We start from the raw sequence: 20563 nt of genomic DNA, 5'->3' as shown, positions 1-20563 counted from the left end.
TAGAGTTAATAACAATCTTTTTAAAAACAAATGTAATATATTAGATTTGTTTGTCCATTACAAAAATTGAACGTGGATGTCTTTTTTTTTTTTTTAACTTTGTTCAGTTTTTTTAATATAAAATTAGATTTGTTTTTGCTTTTATAAATTTGAACATAATAACGGACCAAAACCATATGTGATCAGATTTGCTTTTAAAAATTTGAACGTGGATGTCTTTTTCTTTAAACAATCTTTATTTATTTGTTCAGTTTTTTTTAATATAAAATTAGATTTGTTTTTGCTTTAAAAAATTTGAACGTAATGGAAAACATATAAACCATATGTGATCAGACTTCCTTTTAAAAAGTAAAAATATTTGTTTTCTTAATGCAGATTTAATATTGAAAAACATGTAGATTTAATATTGAAAAACAAAATTTGTATATTTTTTATTGGGATGATGTGGGGGTGACACGTGGCAAAATCTTCTAGAAAAAAACCTTCCTTTAGTATATTATATAGATAGATAACATTCATAGGATTATTTGGCAAAACAAGTTGCGCGTGAAGGATCTCTGCGGCGTGTTTGGCGGCTACTGCTGTCGGTGGAATCGTAGTTAGTTTGTGTGTTTTGTAGTCTTCCTCTTATAACTAAAAAACTATGATAACATTCATATAATGTGTAAAAGAGGCAATTGCATTTAATTTACCATATCTTCTTCAATAAGTTGAGGTACTGCAGGTTCCAACGATGGCAGAGGCAGCGACGTTAAGATGTAGCTTGTTTGTAGCAAGGGACTTATAGATGGAGAGCATTATTGTGATAGAATTGGACTCTTTGAAAGTGATGAATCCAATGAAAGTCGGGACTGTATTCAGCTAGCAGGGGAGTTTAGTTCCATTTCTATTAAGCATGTAAATAGGAGAGCAAATAATGCGGCCCGTGTTTTGGCTTCTCTAGCTATTGAATACCCATCACATTTTTTGTGGGATGATCCTCATAGGGCTTTGGCAGAAGCTATATTTGTAAACACATATGATTCATATGAATGAAATGCTTCGTACCTGACCTAAAAAAAAAGTTGAAGTACTGCAGGCTGTGATGGTGGAACCATCTCAGGAATAGGTTTATTTTCTGCAACAAGAAATACTCCTAAAGCATCTTTTACACATTGACGGCTAACAATTAACTAACCACCTTATCTCACTTGATTTTTCCTTTACTGTATCCATTTTTCCTTTAACATTATCAAGGTTAGATTTTGTTGGGGAGACAAGGGAGCTCATGGGCCGAGGAGCAAGACACCAAGAGATATCGACGTCACATCTTAACCCAAAACCTTAAGGCATTAGGTTTATGGGTCACATCTCGTATAAAGTCTTCTCCTCACTCATACTTAACCAATGTGGGAATCCAACTCCTTACTTGAATTCTCTAACAGATTTAATTTAGCTATACTTAACAAGAGGACTATTAGCATGATCTATTCACCAACTTTTTGTTCTGATTAGCTGCCTGAGGAGGTTCCATTGTTATTGGCATATATGTTGATCTATGTAGATTAGGGATGGAAGTTGTTCGAGAGGTGTGCCACATTTTAGTTATTTGCGATGAACTATTTGTAATTATGTGAACCATATAGCTTAATAAGAAATTTAGTTTTTCTTTTTTACATGTTAATTTTTTCCTCCATTTTTGCACTCATCTTATAGTGTCAATAAAATTGAGGTGAATAGAGAATATTGGAATGAAATGATTTATATTTTGCACTTTGATAAATAAATATTAGTGCTAGAAAAGCAATGGATATTTTATTTTCATCTATGCCTTATAGTACTCAAGTAATTCACTCTTGCGTAATAGTCTTCCTCTTCCCATCCATTTGTATTCTTTAGTGTTCACTTGCAGTTTAAATAACGATGATAAGCTGGTAAATTGGTGTGTCCTTTTAATGTATTTTTAATCGTTAGATTCTGGGCGAGATACGGCTGCAACTCTTATGGTAAGGTTCAAAAATGTTGATGCATATGACAACCATATGCTATAATAGTCTCATTGGATGAGTTTCCATCTCTGCTTACCATGTATGATATTTCAATATCTCTTTTCTATAAGAGTCGCTAAAATTAATTCTTAGGCATGGACTGTAGCTTTGAGTTAGTGGGACCTTTTTAGTTTTTATAGCCTTCATGCTGGGAAGAAATGTAGTCCTTCTTTAGTTGCTTTTAATATAAGTGATGTAGTGTCTTATATGAAATTTCATTTGCAATTACTTTAGTATTTTCTTTGACTCCAGTTATTTCATGTTGAGTGATAAATCTATGAAGTTATTGAGTTGTATTTTGGTGTAGATTGTACAAATACACTGAAAAACTATGCTTCTTATGCATTCAAAGACTAGCTCCTACAACAGAACCAAGCACCAACTAGCTATGCATTGGAGGAGCAGCAACACTTTATAACAAACAAATATGTAAGACTTTCATCAACCATAAAATCCTTAGTGTCTCCTCAGGATCATTGAGCGCAATAAAAAAAATTAAATTGATTGTGTCTTTATAGACATATGGATACCTGTTTTGGAAAATAAAAACATTTTTATGAAGATGTTCTTAAACACATGAATCAGAGCATGTGGTAATTTGTTGCTCAGCCACTTTGGTTTGAGCTGTCTTCTCAGTTGTTTTTCCAGTTTTATGAGTAGAAGGGGGTAATTCAATCTATACTTTGGTTGTTATCATTTTTTGGCCCCATTGGACATGATAGTTATAAGACTATCCATACAGCTCTTCATCTTGGTATTGATGTCAGGACGATTACTGGTGCAAAGATGCTTAAAAGAAAGAGAGTCGTGTAAAGTTTCACAGGAATGAGATCCAATTGAGTCCATGCTACGTGAATTTCAAGCAAATATGAGGGAAACTATGACTGACCTACATGATGGGAAACGAAAGTGTAAGTCTTCGTGACCATGCACCTATATTTCAAATTGCTCACAAGAAGAGGTGTTACATATTTGAAGCTAATTGCAAAATGGAAGAAGTTTGTACGAGTTGCACTACAAAATTCACTAGCGGCGTCGGTCGATTTTGCAAAATTGGAAGGTTCAACTAGCTGTAGTTTATCAAGAATTTTTTTGTGGTGAAGTTAAGCAAGCTTTTGTTTAATTTTACTGGACTATCATATAAAAGAGTAAAATAGTAAAAATGTAAAACATTATTTTTACTTTTCCTTTCCCTCACCCTTCTCTTTCTCTTAATTTAAACAACTTAAAAATCATCTTATTTTCGGCTTATATTTTTTTCATTTATATTATTTTCACTCATATTCCTTCCCACATTTTCGCATTTTCATCTAAATAGCGCATTACTTTTTAGGTGCTTGTTGTGGTACCTTAAATCATGTCAATGTATGGTACCTAAAATGTGTTAACATAGTAATAAAGACTCATGTTTCACACCAATAATGTATATTAAGATTAATGACACCGATTCGATTTGAGTTAAGTCTTTCCCTTGATCGAAACCATGTCGCTCAGGCCGAATGCTAGAATTGAAATTCACGGCAACCGCTTCAAAGTGACGGTGGACACCAACAAAGATCACCGGAGAGTATGAGTTGCTTAGTAAAGGAGAACAATATTGTAATATGAATATAACTTAGGTATAATTTCAATTAACACATATTATTAATTTATTGGACCACCTAATCCTAATGTGATGTTAAAAAAAGATCCATTTCAATTTTGCAAAACAGTAGTTGATTAGTGTACGAGGAACACATAAAATATAAAAATGACTGAAAAAATATAGGTGAAAATATAAAGTCCAATCAGTTAAATCAGAACCTTAACTAAAATATAAAAATGAAACAATCAATCAAATTCAAGAACCGTACCCTAAAAAAGGACTGAGAAAGTACTCTTTCTTGCAAACAAAAACGTTTTCAGATTGAAAAAACCAATTAAATAATGAAATATTAAGCCACTGATCGAATCATCATGACCCAAGGCGCAGGTTGTGGGTGCAACACGTGCCCTGTCTTGGGTATGATTTATGAGATGTGACTTCAGCACCTAATCGTGTTAGCTGATCTTTTGCTATATGATTTGTTGTTTTCGCATTCAAAGAGATGAGACTCATGAGAGTGTGAGCCAGTTGGACTCGCAGGTGCATGTCTTGTCGGTGCTGCCATGCAGTGCTGAATGCTGAATGCTGATGCTGCTACAGTTATTCATTTAGAAAACTTCATATTTTAGCATGTCTTATCCGATCCATTTGTACAATGTACCTACAATATAGGAATATATATATATATATATATATATATATATGTCAACATTTCAATTACAATGATAGAAAAAAGAAAAGAGAAAGAAATGAAAAATATAATGTGTGATGTGATTAAAAAAATACTAGAGAGATGTGAGTAGAAAAAAAAATGAGTGTGAATAAATTAAGGCTCTTAAGAAAGTTATACATGCACAACTCAATTTCACATACATCTTAAAGAGAGGATGAAATAAGGTAGAATTAAAAGTTTTGATTTATTCGCACACATTTTTTTTTTCATATTTTTTCTTTCTTTTTTATTGCATCACACATCATTTACATCATTTCTCTTTCTTTACTCTTCATGCCTCTTTAGGTGTTTGTGTAATTGAAGTGTTAATACACATATATATATATATATATATGTGTGAAATAAAAATATATCAACTAAAAAAGAAGGAAAAAGTCATGGCCTCCTGAGACTCAAGTTCACAGAAGAAGCAGAAGCTTAAAAATAAATGACGGTCTTTGAGGTTTTCGCTTGAGTACAAGTCCAGACAGGAGCAAGTCCAATAAAACTAGTCCAATTGAATTTGAGTGGGAGTGTTGAAAATATACAAAGAATGTTCCATAGATAAAAGTAATATAATATATGATGGAGAGTTGCAATCCCACAAACAAAATCAAAAAAACCACTCCAACAGGGCCTTAAATTTCTCCTTTTGTTTAGGTTTCACAACCTAGATTGGAACAAACAAAGAAAGCAAGACAGGATGCGGACGAGCTTAAAACTTATTTGGCTTATAAAAAAAAAGTCAACACATTACTAGATATGTAAGTCACATGATCTCAACTGATTAGGCTAGAACCTGGGATGAAAATTCAAAATTTCTCTGTTAAAGGGTTCAAATCGAATCTCCCTTAGAGGGAAAAAAACTTAATTATATAATAAAGGGTTAGTATGAAGAACATTCATAATTGCAATAGGACAATTATATTTGTTAATATATGAATACTAGTACTAGAGTAACATAAGGACCTACTAGTAACATCAATACAAATTCGTAAACCAAGTTTACCAGTTTATATGACCATGATGTTATTGTTTCGATGGAAAATATCTAATCCCGACACCTCCCACCAGAATGCCCTTACGCTCCCTCGCTCTACTCGCATCTCCGACTTGCCCCTTTCTCCGACCACGATGTTTGCCCCAGTTTGAAACCGACGACATTTATGTCATTTCCTCTTATCCCATCAAACCTCCCTCTCACCTCTCCCCAATACTTTGACGCGAAGCTCTAGGCCTCGAACAAGGCATGATAGCTGAACCTAGCTAGCTTCCTAAGTTAGACAAGCGACATGTGATCCAACGGCTAGGAAGCAACATCGTACTAGGTAGTAGGTACTCATTAGTCATTACATTATTGAAGCTACATACCAAAATTTCACCCTCATATAACAGGTAATTAACTTATGAAATATATTAATTACTAGAAATTAAACCCGTGCGTTGCACGGGTTCGTTTTTAATTTATATTTTTTAATTGTAATATTTAAATTTGCAGAAAGGTAAGAAAGCTATTATTTAGAAAAATATTTAGAATATATGTATAATTAAATATAATTGAGTTATGATATTCTCACACTTTCTTTCTCTAATAAGGGGAAAAAGGATCAAACAGGTAGATTTCTTTTTTTTTGCTTCATCGGAAGAAAAAATAGGTAGATTTCTATTGAGATTGAAATGAGAGTAGTTTTTTTTATATAAAAGAAATTTAATTACTTAATTAGATTAGTATTGAAATGAACGTGGTAGTCTACTTTTTTTTTTCTAATATTGATTTAGTCATTGCAGTGATGTTATCAGTTGTGCTAATTTTTTTTTATCAAGATTGATGTGGTTGTTTACCATTGCTGGTGGCATAGAAGTTCTTTTAAAATCACTTTCACGAACATAAAAATAGATTCCATCTAACTGCAGGATGGACGTCATTTGTTCCCTTTGAATGATTAAGTTGCTATTTTTTTCCCCATAATATGACAATATTGAGGAGTGAAAGATTCATATTTCTTATCAAGAATATAGTGAGTACTACATTTTACACTTATCTTTCAAGTGCAGTATATAAATTTATGTGACTCACACTTTGTTACTGATTTGTGTCATATAAATATAGAAATGATGATATATTTGTATGATTTCAATTGAATGAGAAGAATTGTTTAGTAAATTACCATATATGTGAAACTCACAGCTTTATTTTGCAATCATCTGCCACGGGGATATATCACTAAGTAATGTGTGTTTCTTGTTGTTGTTGATGATCTTTCTCCTGCAATAAAGAAATAAGAATGAGTAATTTAAAAAAACAATTTTGAAATTAACTAAAATAATTAAAAATGACATACTTGTTGTTAGAGACAATTGTCATTTTTTTCTCACCAGCAGCTGAAGTCTAAGAAATATGAATAATTTGAGTTTGTGAGTGATTTCACTGGTTTTTTTATATAGAGATATAATAGATGCATGGTTCAATATAATACATTTCATTTTTTATTTATTTAATGTAGATAGTTGAATAGTCTCCTGACATTAACAATTTTATTCAGTTTTTGACACTGGTATTGCCATCATGCCACTATTTTTAATTCAATGTTAGTTTTTCTTCGGAGTTACTATGTTAAGGAATTCTAAGAGTTTGTGAGTTTATGAAAAATAGACATATATTCCTGCAGAAAATTGGACAGCAAACTAAGACCATTGCATATCAAGATTAATTTTGACGGAAGTATGTTTTATTGTTAATAGTTTTTTTTTTCTTGGACTAAATTGATATTAGTTTAAAATTAACATTAAATTTGATTTTAATTTAATGTACTGTGCTAAAACCATTTGCAGTTATAACTTTGTGGTTTGTTACACTTTTGGCATGGATGTTACTCTTTTGCTTATACATTTGATATTTATTAAGTTTAAAACTGAAATCATTAGTGCACAAGTTTCCACTACCCGTTCATTCACTCACTAAGCTATCTCATTAAAACACCAATTTTTTTACTAATGTATGTAGGTTCTCATGTGTATTTGTACTTAATACTTAGCTCAAGTGAGCTTTACTAATATATATAGATAGATAAATATTTTTTTTTTGGAAAAACCAAATATATATATATATATAAATAATTATTTTGGGAAATAAGAGCACCAAGTACAATATAGATAGATATATATTGATAGAATTTTTTTATTTTAAACGTATTTATCTAAATTATTTATTAATAAATATTATTTTGTTTTTTATTTTAATTTTTTAAATTTGTCAAATGCAAAGCTCAAGTCAATTTTAACTATATGAATGTTGTTATTAATATAAGTAGTTGAATAGGTTTTTATAATACAAATTTTTTCAGTTTTTAGTTTATTAAATTTTTTATTTTTCAATGTATTTGATATAAAGGTATGTGAGCATTTATGGTTTAATACATTAATTACATGGAAAAACACAAGTGTGCTTTACATATATATATATATATAGATAAGGTACATTCACTCGTATCCTTCTCTCTACTAAGTAAACTCTTTTGCTCACTCAACCTTTAACTTAAACATCAGAGTGTCTTCGCACGAACCCTCAGAGGTGAGCCAAACAACGTAGCAACGACAGAACCACGACAGACCACCTTTTTCTCAACCATTCACTATAGGAGTATGACATTCCACTTCACCTCAACCATTCACTATAGGAACCTTCAAAAAAAAAAACCATTCACTATAGGAGTATGACGTTCCACTTCAATCAACGCTCTGAAATAATTTGAATGGATTAATCCGATCACTTATAATAATAAAAGTAAATCTAAAAATCTACTTGAGACTAATAACAAATACCAGTTACATTAGTCATGTGAATGTGATGATCATCTGCATAAGTCGGTGCATATTAATGTCAAAGTGATAAATGTTGACTCATATTTTTTGTTCGTGGGTGGGTACATGACCTCCATTTCATAGTAAGCATTTTACGTTACTGATTTCTTGACAGTTCTTCTTTTTCTACAGTAATATGTTGATAGTTGTTAATCCTTATAAGGAATTGCCGACATGTATTAGCGTTGCTTATCATGTCTACATTCAGTTCAACTTAAATTTTCTTTCTTTTCTTAATTTTCTCTCTCTTAATGAGAGTGCGTGTTGTTCACTGTTCTGTTCTGTTTGTTTATAGTATGAGTGCATGCTATGCTCACACTCTCACTGTCTCACTCCTCAGCACGTTCCTTTGCCCCCTCTCCATCAATATATCAATCCATCATCATCCCCCACTTCTCCAAAACAAACAAACAAAACTTTCCATCTCTCTCTTTCACTCCAACTCAAAGCATAACGACAATGGACATGTACGGTTCCCTTTCCAACCCTCCAGATCGCCGACGCAATATAGATGATTTTCTAGACTTCTCTCACAACCACCTCCCTCCCCCTCAACACTCTTTCTCCGATCAATTCTCCGGCGACCCCAATTTCTTCTCCAATTTCCCCTCCGTCCCCGTAAGACTCTTCATTTCAATTCGCACCATTTTATTTTCTACTTATAAATTAGTTTTTTCTGCGTTAAATTGTTTTCGCAATTACGACTCTGGTTTGATGAATAATAAAAATCGAACTCTCGACTTAAGATTCAAATAGAATCGAACTCTTAACCTATAGTTCGAACAATCACTTTTAATTACTACGACCGACCTTCATTAAATTTATATTTATATTTTATTTTATTTTAATTTTACAGAGGGATGAAGCAGCAGAGCTGGAATGGCTATCACATTTCGTCGATGATACGACGTCGTTTCACGATCTCCCACCGAGCCACGCCATTCCCATGGGATCTCAAACGACGTCGTTTCTCAGCAACAACAACGATGAAGGTGAGAAGAGCAATAGTTGTTACCGCAATTCCTCAGATGTGATTGCATCGGTGACCGGAAAGTCGAGATCGAAGAGGGCGGCGGCGGTTGAAGGGTCACCGGCGGGGGAGGGAGGAGTACGGAGGTGCAGCCACTGCGCATCGGAGAAGACGCCGCAATGGCGAACAGGACCGCTGGGGCCGAAGACACTCTGCAACGCGTGCGGTGTGAGGTTCAAGTCGGGTCGGCTCGTGCCGGAATACCGACCCGCCGCGAGCCCCACGTTCGTGCTGTCTCAGCACTCGAACTCTCACCGCAAAGTCATGGAACTCCGTCGTCAGAAGGAGCTGATCCGCCACCAACAACAGCCGCAGCAGCAGCAGCAGCAGTGCTATCTTCACAAGCAAGATTTCAAAGTGTGCTGACGTGTCCATTGTCGGTGCTCTCTCTTTGTTTTTTATTTTTTTTATATATGGCTACTATATTAGGTGTGTATCAATATCATTATTTACCCAATGTGTTGCTCAATAATCGTTACCAAGTTACCCCCAACGGTGAAACAGAATTATTTGTTTCGTGGGTTTTTTTAGGGTTCTTTGATGTTTGTTACATAGGAGGCTCTATGATTTGAAAAATTGAGTAAAATTAAATTTTGGGTTTCTTCTCTAATTAACATTTCCCCTTATGTCCCCAAAGGTTCGCTCTAGGGGATATAAGAGTTGGGGAGATGATGGTGAAATGTTCAGGGTTCGAACCGTGAGGAGAAACTAATTTACTAACATTACTAATAATTAACATTTGTTTATAAAAAATAGATACATTCCCCTGATTTCAGCGTTAGGGCTATGTATTAGGGATGACAATGGGACTGAGAGTGTTTTCCCACTCTCTATCCCGACTTCCCTTATTTGTTCATGTCCCCACCCCTAGCTTCATGGTGAGTTAAATTTTTTCGGATTTCGATTGTATCATTAAAAATAAGAAGTCCCTAAATGACAATGTAACCACATTAAGTTTAATACAATTATATAGTATGATTCAAATAACATTAACTGAAATTCATCACAAGACATATAGTGTCAAAATAAAAAAATTGAAATGAAAAGGTCAATATTTAATTCATCCAAAATATAACTAACACTAAAATAAAACATTTAACTCTTCCAAAAAAAGTGAAATATTCATTATAATTTCAAGCTAAAAACTTTTTCTTGTTGAAATTAGTTTTTTAGTTTTTTTAATAGGTTATGTTTAGGGCTTTTAAAATTTTGTAGTTATTTTGCTTTAAAAAAAATTGTAGTTATTTATTATCTATTTAGTTTTTTTTATTAAAGGTATTTTTATAATTTTATTTATATATATGAGGTGAGAACTCTGGGCTAACAGGGAGATATGGAGATTGATTTATACTCCCTTCTCCAAATTTGTTAATTTTTATCCTTGTTCTCATTATCACAAAAAAAATCTCTAAGATCGAAGTTCTAAATGGAACAATTTCCATGTAATTCTCATATGTAGATGGAAATTGTCATCCTACAAAGTACACATAAAGAAGGTAATTGAGAGTGACATTTTGTGAGGAAAAAGGGAAAAGTTGGTCCCTTAAATGTTACGGTTTTATTTAGCTTTTAAAAGTTTCAACTACCCTTTGCTGGCTTTTTCATTCCTTCAACAAACTCACATTTAGTGAGCAAGTTAGAGAGAGTACTGGAAATGCACGTGATGCAGCGCCAAGTGAGGCCAATTTTGGGTGCTCATCAATTATAGTCTTGCTCAGATCCTGTGTGCGTTATTATACTAATACTGCACACACATGGGGATACGATCGGAGTATCATTTAATTAGACTTATAATGATAGTTAAAGAACTAAATAATTAATGATTTTTGCATAGTTTGTGTATCCTTCAAAATGTTGATCACCATCCACCAGCATGACAATGAGAGGAGGTATACAATGACCCTACTATGAATTGCAAATGGGATGTCTAGCAAAAGCTGCAAATGAGAAAATACATATTTCAATGAGAAGCCCTCCCTTATAACCTTATGAAGATGGAGGCTTAAAAAAGCCCTCCTCTTTATTTTGGAGATTTAAAAAGGGGAGGAGTTCGGAGAATCTTTAAAAACTCTTCAAGAGATCTTATAAAGCCCTCTCGTTTTTACCTTGGGTAATCCTAATTGTATCATCACATAAGTTTATGTGACTTGTATAATCCACAAGTCAAAATTGATTTTTTCATCAAATTTCTGAATATGACACATCACAACATTTGAATAACTTAATTTCAGTTCCACATTTCTTTTCTTATGTTAAAGATTATACAATGCTACAACCACATAGCATCCTAAGAATGTGATATTCCACTGAACTAGTGACTCTAATATCACAATCGGAAAAGTGTCATAGAAAAATATAATAGAAACAAAATCACAACACAAACATATTAATGTGGACATGATTGTTGTCTAAAGACAATTAGAGAACAACATCATATAAAATTGTTTACAACCCACTGATTCTTTTATCTCACAACCCACAATATCAATACACCCACACCCTCAAAGAAAAATATATGAACAATGAGAATAGATCCTCACCATGTCAAGTTTTGGCATGGAACCATTAACTTAAATTTTCTATTTATTTCATTATTAAACACACAAACAATTGAATGGTTGGATGCTAAAACCCGTCATGACATCTTCTATTTCCCCACAAAGAAAACATCCTACAATTATGTCTCTGTAAAACCATAAGCTGAAAACATCAATTGAAACCATACAAAGTGACTTAATGGACCCCCACAAAACAAGGTTGGTGTTGGTGCTTCTTGTCTCCATGTTTTACGACACTAATTCTAGTAATTCTAAAGCAATAATTAATTCTAGAGAAAAGTTTTTGTGAGTGGCTTTGAATATCAAAATTGATTATGAAAAAAAAAACAAATCCGGACATGTTATTAGTTTTTTGAAAGGGGTATGTTATTAGTTGAGTGGCTGCAACAGGAATGGATAAATTGCTTATGATTTAAGCATGTCAAATAATGGATTTTTTAAATTTAAAATTAAAATTTTTAATAAATTTAGGAAATGAGCTTTTTATTTATTTTATAATATTAAAAGAGTTTAGGAACTACTCATGAGTAATTATTGGTAAGACCCTGTTTCAGACTTTCAGTGTATAATACTGCTTTAAAAATATTAAAAAAAAGGGAAAGGGGAAATGTAGTTGATAATAAGATGGGAAAGACAGAGGAAGAAGAGTTGGTGGAAACTGGAAAAGATGAGGTTTACTCATTCACCTCTATAAATGTAACTATGTAAGTTTCTCTTTGGGTCTCTTCAGAAATCAGAATCCCATCAAACAGAACACAATCTTTAGTCATAGTCAGTTCTTATCGAAGTTTCCTCCTTGTTTTATAGGATCTTAGAGGAATAGAAAGCTTGGATTCATAATCTTGATGACTAGATGAGCTCTATTCCTCATAATTGAAGTGTTCTGTTGCTGCAAGTCTGCAAAAACAAAGAACTCCCAGCTTCTCAATGTTATCTGCTTTGAAGTCTAACTCCGCGCAGGAAGGAAAACAGTTAAAGTTTGTTCACAATTGCTTGTGGTTTCCTTCCTCCATATATGTTGCAGAGTGCTGTAAATGTAGTGATGTTTCTGCAGCCACGCAATTTGGGGGCTAGAAGTGAAGGAGTTTGAATCTTGTCTGTGGGGCAAGGAATGCATTATGGATCCAATACAGACTTGGATGAATCACATCACCACCATCATTCACATCATTGTAACTAAGATGGTGTCATAGAAAACAGTTAAATAGCAAATCTCATACTTGTAAAATATGATGGATATATCACATACTTAGTTATACTTTCACATGATGATCACTTACTCTGTCAACCGGTACAAAGCCAAGTATGTTGTGTGTTTTTGTATTTCCTTTACTAAGGTTAAAAGTACTTTCAACTGATCTCTATGCCTCTCAATGGATTGAAAAGAAGAAGTGGATTTTGTTGAAAGTGACAGAAATCCAAACACATATCTTCTTGTTGTAGCCATTTATCCTCTCCATGGACAATCTCACATTCAGATAGTTCGAGGGGCATAACTGAAGTAATTATTAAAGGCCTTCAGCAATCTCCCCAGAATCACCAAGATTGTGTCCATAGAAAGGACTTGCTCTATGTGCTAGTCATATGTTAGTGAAGTCACAACCAATTTTCTCACATTGAAACCTTCCTATATGTTTCCTGTAAAACGTTATATTAACAAGTGCTCTATAGGTACTAATTAAGGAGCCCTAGATGTATTAAGTGATTTGTATATTGTTTAACTAAGTAACTCCGCCTATCCTTGCATAGCCGGTCCCAAGCCCGGATAAAGGACAAGGGTTGTGTTAGGCCTTGGCAGCCAATGTAAAGCCCGTCGATATCTTCAATATGGATCAATTCTTTAACTAAATAAACATTTTTTCTTTCATTTTTGTTTCCTTAATCAGTGTGCAGTACCTTAGCATTTGGTGCCTTGATACTCATTTTCCTTCAGCAGACAGCCAAAATAGATTCAACAGAATATATAAGATCAAAGACTCAGAAAGAGGGCATCCATCCATCCAATAATCAATGAACTGAAGAAATTCTACTGTATTTTAGCATCATAAAATAATTGAGGCTAACCTCATCATAATACACTCACAATTGAAAATAAAAAAGACTAGGGTCCATGAAAGTAGCAGCAGAGAGTACCCTGTGAAAGAGCTTGACAAGTTGAATCAATACTCAGATAAGATACCATTCTTGCACTGGCCACAGCACTGTATAGAGGCAAAAGTGACTGCACACTTCCTAGCTGATACACCTTACTTCTGTCAAAATAACAATTTGACAAATCAACACAACACATAAAAAAAAGGGGAAATAAACAAAATCTAAGGCTAATCTTCACAGCAATAATATTATGCAAATTATGTAATACAAACACAGAAAACAACTATATATTACAAAACACATAAACTGCTGAAAAATTGAACACAACATTGTACAAAATTCATCTTTAATCAACACTTTTGAGTTTTGAGCTATACAATAGAACCCCAAGATTATATTTTAGAAAAATTTGGCAAATTTCTTGTATGATTCTGTTTCTGGGTATGAACAAAATTGGAAAAAGAACGTATCTTTGGAGGATTTGGTCTAAAGGGGTTACCTCATAGATGGTGGAAATCGACGGCGCGGTATAGAGGCATTGAGAAGAGGAGAATGGTTGGTTGGTCTGATAGCTGATTTCAATGAAGAAAGTGAGATAATGCGACGAGTGCAATGAGAAGACGCCATGAGAATCCCAGAGAGATGGACGGACTCATTCAGAGGAGACAAGAAGGGGAAAAGGAAGCTGGTGATGTATGCTTTCCATTTTACAGAAGAGAGACTCTTCTCTTTTTAATTTTTCTTCTTAATCAAAGGTTACTTTCACAGCCCATGTCAAATTATAGGCCTATCCAAAGTGAACCGGCTTGGCCCGGCCCGAAACCGATCTAGCCAACAGTTTTTTGTCACTGGGTTGGGCCGGGCCGGGTGCGGTTCTAGGCGGGTGCAAAAAATGAATGTTGGTGGTCGGGTGCGGTTCTTGGTCTGGGTTCGAGCCCAACCGAAGTAACTATACAAAAACAAAACATGTCACGTTCAGTCTAGTCCATGAGGCAGCATTGCAAACTCTAACCTTATTAGTTTTAAAGTTCACTAACTCAAAAAATCCACCAAAAACTGAAAACTGGCAACCACCCCGAACGGCCCCTTAAGCTATTGATTTTTTTTCCTCGGGTGCTTATCATTTGTTTATAGTAGCTCCATACTAAGCATATCATCAGCAAAAATCACTAACTAGTAACTAGTATGCATATTACTATGATCAGCAACCATCACAACTCCGTGCAGCTTCTCTTTTCTTACAATTCTATTCCATCACATGCCAAAATTCACCAAAAGTTTCATGCAAATAAATTTTTTTGGTAGTCATCATCATGTATTGTGACTGTATTGTGTGATTATGTCTGTTTAAGCTTTAATCTGTGGGTGGGAATACTAAAATAGTACCCTCTGGAATGACACTGCACTCCATGAAGTTTCTACTTTGTACTATAAATTAACATTAGTACAGGATCCTAGTAAATGAAAGCTAGAGTGGTTGGTACTTGGTAGAGGAAGTAGAGAAGATGAAGAAGAAGACAAAGAGGGAAAAACATACAGATGAGATGAAACGTTCAGGTACACTCTTTTCCCAATTCGTTTATATATGGTACGGTAAATTGCATTATCCTTCACGAAACTACGCAGTGGTTTCCATGCAAGTGTGTAAATTGTTCTTTGCAGTACTAAATTTGAAAAAGTAGAAGAGAGGTTCAAGCTTTATTTTTTAATGGGGAAAGGGGGTAAATCTTTTGCACTACTAGCTCTGTAGCTATTAGGTGGGAAGTACCGTATAATGGTTAGTTTTATATACGAAGGGCATGTTGCAACTCTTGTGTAGTAGTTTTAAGAGTCACTGTTATCAGGTATTGGTTTTTGAACTTTATCTCTAACATTGGATATCAGATTGAGACTTGGTTTAAGTGTTTTCTTAAGGCCTTAGAGCCTCACCTTGAAACTCTATATTTTACTTGTCATTGATTGAAATGGTAAGAACAAAGCCATTTTTTTCTGCTTTTCTTGAGAGCTTTCTTTTGACTAGCAAAATGATTTATAAAATTAAAATAGATGTATATTGCGCACTTAGGCCTTGGAAGAGCTTATTTGAGCTTATAGCATAAACATTTATGCAAGTGTTTGAAAGAACTTATGTAAAAAACTTATGGCCTACCTATAAGCTGTTGAGTTTATTTTCACAAGTTATTTAGATTAGTTTATGAATAAGAGTTTAAGATGATCTATAACATATTTTCAACTTATTTCAATAAGTTTCTAAAATTAACTTATTATGCCATAAACATTTATTGTCATAAGCGTTTATTTCTTTGCTTTCGCAAACGCACTCTTAGGGTGTGTTTGGAAACAAGTTAAACCTAAAGTGAAAGTACTTTTTTCTCAATCCATAGAGAGAGATCCGTTGTCTCAAAGTTAGTGATAATGTCTGTTTGCATTAGTGCTAACCGGTATCTAAACATAACCTGTAGGGCTTATTTCATGATTGTTTATGGTTAAGCAGCTTCTTCTGTATTGCTTCTTCTGAAAGTGTCTTTGACATGTTGAACTTGAATCAGATGACATGAACACATGGGTTTCAAGTATTTGCTGGTTGTGGTTTGTCTTGGGGCTTTGGTTAGATCATTGGCTTTTACAACTTCTGATGATGGCTTAATGAGGGTTAGTCTTAAAAGAAGGAGTTTAGATATTCAAAGTCTTAATTCTGCAAGGATCAAGGAAGCTGTTCATCATAGAGGTGTAGGTAGTGTTAATAAGAATAATTTAGTAACAGATGTAGTGTATCTAAAGAATTATCTTGATGCACAATATTTTGGGGAAATTGGTATTGGCTCACCTCCACAAAGCTTCAAAGTTGTGTTTGACACTGGAAGCTCAAACCTTTGGGTCCCTTCTTCCAAATGCATCTTGTCTGTAAGTTACCCTATGCTCTAATGCAATTTAGTACTCCTTTAATTTTGTTTTCTTTGATCGTGCTTGTTTCTAAAACGAGTTTTTACTTTGTGCAGATTGCTTGCCATATTCATTCCAAGTATAGGTCGAAGCTGTCTAGCACTTATACGAAAATAGGTAATTCTGGATTAGCTTGAAATTTCATCTGAAGTTCTTCCGTTTGGCTTTACATGTACAAACTGAATATTGTTTTGGGAAGCTTCTTTTGTTGTGGTTGTTATGACGCTTAAGCTCGAAGTTTCTGTTTGGGAATTGATCAGGAACACCTTGCAAAATCCCTTTCAGCCGTGGACACATCCCTGGCTTCTTCAGCCAAGATAATGTAAAAGTTGGGAATATCATAGTCAAAGATCAGGTCAACATTTTGACTCTTAATTCTTTTTAATCAGCATTTTGATTGGTTGATTTATTAAGTTTCATTCCCATCCTCCAGGAATTTGCTGAGATCACAAAGGAAAAATCTTTGGAATTCTTAGCAATACATTTTGATGGCATACTTGGACTTGGATTCCAGGATATATCAGTTGGACAAGTCACACCAGTGTGGTAATCCATTTCAGTTTATAAATCTTGCTATCTTAAAAATGCTCAGGGCTTTGATTATCTATGGTGGTGATGGGGTAGAGGAAAAATCATACTTCCACCTTTATTGCCTAAGTTTTTGAAGCCTCAAATAAAGTTACTAGTTCTGGGAATACAGGTACAATATGATAGAACAAGGGCACATGGCTCAAAAAATATTCTCTCTTTGGCTAAACCAAGATCCAATGTCAAAGATAGGGGGTGAGATTGTCTTTGGTGGTATTGACTGGAGGCACTTTAGGGGTGACCATACTTATGTTCCAGTTTCTCAAAAAGGTTACTGGCAGGTATATTATAGTTACAACTATGTTGTCTTCTTTGTTGCTCTTATCATCAACCATGTCAGCTTTGAATTTTGATGTTTGCATATTCAGATTGAGGTGGGAGATATTCAACTTGCAAAAAATTCAACAGGTTCTCATGCATTTCTATTATATTTTCATGTTTAATATGTATGTCTTGTATTTTTATTGTTTCTTATACAGTTAGAGTGAATTCTATCTAAGTAGAGACTAAAATTGTTGAAGATTCCATAATATTAAGAAGTTACACATTAGTACCTTATCCAGAGAAGCCATTCGAATTTCTACAGCCTTTGATTGTTGATTTTTCATTGAAACTGTCCTCTTATCTCCTTTTTCACAATGTCAATATGTTTTGACTCCCAACTTGCAACCCGGAAATTCTTGGTATTGCACTTCTTTCATTTCTACAAACCAGACTTACAACACTAGATTTGTATTTACAGGGTTATGTCAGGGTGGCTGTTCTGCCATTGTTGACTCAGGGACATCTTTCATTGCTGGTCCAACAGTATGATAATCTGAAACATCATACTTCTCTATCTTGGTGCTTACATTTTTTTTATCCCTTATACTTCGGTGTCTTTTTCTTACTAGTTCTTGTTTGCAGAGTGTTGTGACTCAAATTAACCATGCCATTGGAGCAGAAGGATATGTGAGTTATGAATGTAAAAACATCATCCATAACCATGGCGATTCCATATGGGAATTCTTAACTTCTGGGGTTTGTTCTCTATCCTTTTCCCTTTACAATCACAGTGACTATCCAAACCTCTACTAGAATTTTAACCATCCTTTACATACCTTTTATGTCTTCAGTTAAAACCTGAAATTATATGCGGTGACATTGGACTATGCTCGCGTAATGGATCACATATAACGAAGTACAATGATTTTTCATTTTCCTCCTGCTGATTCTTTTGATACAGATTCTCTTTTTCAGTCCTCTTAACAAAAATCCAACTTTTGTTACAGTGATGTTATTGAAACAGTGTTGCATAATGAAAGTAGAGGTGACTCAAGAACCAGGGAGAGCCCCTTGTGTACTTTCTGTGATATGATTGTCCTTTGGATTCAAATTCAGCTTAAGCAAAGGAATACAAAAGAAAAAGCATTGAAATATGTGGATGAGGTAATTGTTGTACAAGATATCACATCTCAAAATTATGACATGTTTGAATACACAGTGGAAAACCAGGGTGAAACCAAAATCATAGTGGAGAACCACAAAATCTATGGGAAGTTGCTTTTGTCCACCGTGATTTTGGCTCACTAAAATTTTTCACCTTATATACTAAGATGGACTTGTGCTTCTTATTTCGGGTTGAGCATTTAATAACTCTACTTTTCCAATTAAGGACTCACAAGCTTTTCCTTTGTTATTCTTTTCCCCTTTTCTGTAAAAGCTGTGTGAGAAGCTTCCCAATCCTGTGGGACAATCATTCATAAACTGCAATAGCATTGAAGCTATGCCACAAATTACATTCATGATTGGGAACAAATCATTTACTCTCTCTCCAGAACAGGTCTTAGTTCTATGATCAATTGCTGTAATCCTCATTTGCTATATCAACATGACTTCTTTGTTGTAATCTTTATTCATCTTTGGATAACTATTACTTATAAGTTCAGAGTGATAATATTCCTTTTTTGTTCTCAGTATGTCCTAAGAATCGAAGAAGGCTGCTCAACTGTTTGCTATGGTGGTTTTGTTGCTTTAGATGTGCCTCCTCCACAGGGTCCCCTCTGGTAATAAATTAATTAATTGCAAATTATTATTTGAATTCTTTATGAAGTATATGACAGTTGAAGTATGGTTGCAGGGTTCTTGGAGATATATTTTTGGGGGCATACCATACAGTTTTTGACTATGGCAATCTCCGTATAGGATTTGCTGAAGCTGCATAATGCATAGTCATAGTTTGGTCATTGGTGTCATCATAATGCCAAATTGTTTCGAGGAATGAATAAAGAAAGGTTTACATAATTCAGGCACTAATTAAGAATTTCTGTGCCATAATCTTGTAAATAGCAGATTTATCAATAAGATTTGGGACATTTAATAACAAACAAGGCAAGCAAAATAGCCTTGTTGGGAAAATGTAAACTAAAAAAAAATGCACCAGCCGGGAATCGAACCCGGGTCTGTACCGTGGCAGGGTACTATTCTACCACTAGACCACTGGTGCCTAATGCTTTATTCACGCTCTTGGTGATTTATTATCACTAGACCACTGGTGCTTCATGCTTTATTTAGCGATGGTTTTCATTCCATTTCAGAAGTGAAATCATTCCATTTCATCCTTATTTAATTTAATAAATCATAAATATATTTCATCTCATCACACTTCTATCACCAACCCGGGACGGATCCACTCTATGGCCTTTAGGGACAACTGCTCCGACAAACTTTTTAATGTTTTCTCCATACTATGTATGTGTTTGTTTGTATTATTTGCCAAATTCAAATTTAATTTTCTTAATACTATATGAACCACGCTACCCTACTACTCATTTGTATGTATATGTATATAAATTACACCCACAACTCAATGGTAAAAGTATTTAAATACTAACTGAAGTTATAGATTTTTTTAATTTTTTAATTTTTACAAGAGGAAAAGCTTTTAAATTACATTAATAAAGAAGAGAAAATAAATAAATTAAAAATACTAAAAACCTTAAAACATATAAGTATAATGTTTTTGAAAATATAGAAAAATAAAATGAGCTTCTACACAAAAATAAAAAGCTCATCTTAATCAAATACAAATTTGCAACATGTGCGAAATAGATAAGTTTATAGGTGAATATCAAAAACATTATTGATTATTGTCATTTATACAATCAATTCAAACATGAATGAAAG

At 33.9% G+C, this 20563-nt stretch overlaps 3 protein-coding genes and 1 non-coding gene across 4 annotated transcripts; 2 read left to right on the top strand and 2 right to left on the bottom strand.

Moving 5' to 3' along the window:
* Positions 1–8475: 8475 nt before the first annotated feature.
* Positions 8476–9990, top strand: LOC130749819 (GATA transcription factor 4-like). The gene is made up of 2 exons (XM_057603187.1): positions 8476–8803; positions 9042–9990. Exons 1-2 carry the CDS (start codon positions 8495–8497, stop codon positions 9579–9581), a joined length of 849 nt encoding a protein of 282 aa, XP_057459170.1. The 5' UTR covers positions 8476–8494; the 3' UTR covers positions 9582–9990.
* A 3747-nt stretch (positions 9991–13737) lies between these two features.
* LOC130709482 (protein NONRESPONDING TO OXYLIPINS 2, mitochondrial-like) lies at positions 13738–14603 on the bottom strand. The gene is made up of 2 exons (XM_057558853.1): positions 14367–14603; positions 13738–14025 (listed from the first exon to the last, which is right to left on the bottom strand). Exons 1-2 carry the CDS (start codon positions 14492–14494, stop codon positions 13875–13877), a joined length of 279 nt encoding a protein of 92 aa, XP_057414836.1. The 5' UTR covers positions 14495–14603; the 3' UTR covers positions 13738–13874.
* Positions 14604–16270: 1667 nt separating this feature from the next.
* Positions 16271–20091, top strand: LOC130748266 (cyprosin-like). Its single transcript, XM_057601450.1, has 13 exons — positions 16271–16771; positions 16867–16927; positions 17071–17165; positions 17244–17356; positions 17511–17679; positions 17767–17806; positions 18141–18205; positions 18305–18418; positions 18514–18578; positions 18670–18826; positions 19101–19220; positions 19355–19443; positions 19518–20091. The coding sequence occupies exons 1-13, from the start codon at positions 16430–16432 to the stop codon at positions 19600–19602; spliced, it is 1515 nt and encodes a 504-aa protein (XP_057457433.1). The 5' UTR covers positions 16271–16429; the 3' UTR covers positions 19603–20091.
* TRNAG-GCC (transfer RNA glycine (anticodon GCC)) lies at positions 19813–19883 on the bottom strand. The gene has a single exon. It is a non-coding gene; the product is annotated as a tRNA-Gly (tRNA).
* Positions 20092–20563: the final 472 nt, after the last annotated feature.

This window comes from Lotus japonicus, chromosome 3 (genome assembly GCF_012489685.1).
Source record: "Lotus japonicus ecotype B-129 chromosome 3, LjGifu_v1.2".
Lineage (NCBI taxonomy): Eukaryota > Viridiplantae > Streptophyta > Magnoliopsida > Fabales > Fabaceae > Lotus > Lotus japonicus.
The sequence above is the reverse complement of the archived record's forward strand: the minus strand, read 5'-3'. Positions and strand labels throughout refer to the sequence as shown.

Coding starts and splice junctions, on each gene's coding strand:
- LOC130749819 (XM_057603187.1), top strand. CDS start 8,495: ATGCTCACACTCTCACTGTCTCACTCCTCAGCACGTTCCTTTGCCCCC. Junction 8,804..9,041: donor CCAATTTCCCCTCCGTCCCC/GTAAGACTCTTC, acceptor TTAATTTTACAG/AGGGATGAAGCAGCAGAGCT.
- LOC130709482 (XM_057558853.1), bottom strand. CDS start 14,494: ATGGCGTCTTCTCATTGCACTCGTCGCATTATCTCACTTTCTTCATTG. Junction 14,026..14,366: donor CGATTTCCACCATCTATGAG/GTAACCCCTTTA, acceptor TTATTTTGACAG/AAGTAAGGTGTATCAGCTAG.
- LOC130748266 (XM_057601450.1), top strand. CDS start 16,430: ATGGGTTTCAAGTATTTGCTGGTTGTGGTTTGTCTTGGGGCTTTGGTT. Junction 17,357..17,510: donor GGACAAGTCACACCAGTGTG/GTAATCCATTTC, acceptor CTGGGAATACAG/GTACAATATGATAGAACAAG. Junction 17,807..18,140: donor ACTTGCAAAAAATTCAACAG/GTTCTCATGCAT, acceptor TTGTATTTACAG/GGTTATGTCAGGGTGGCTGT.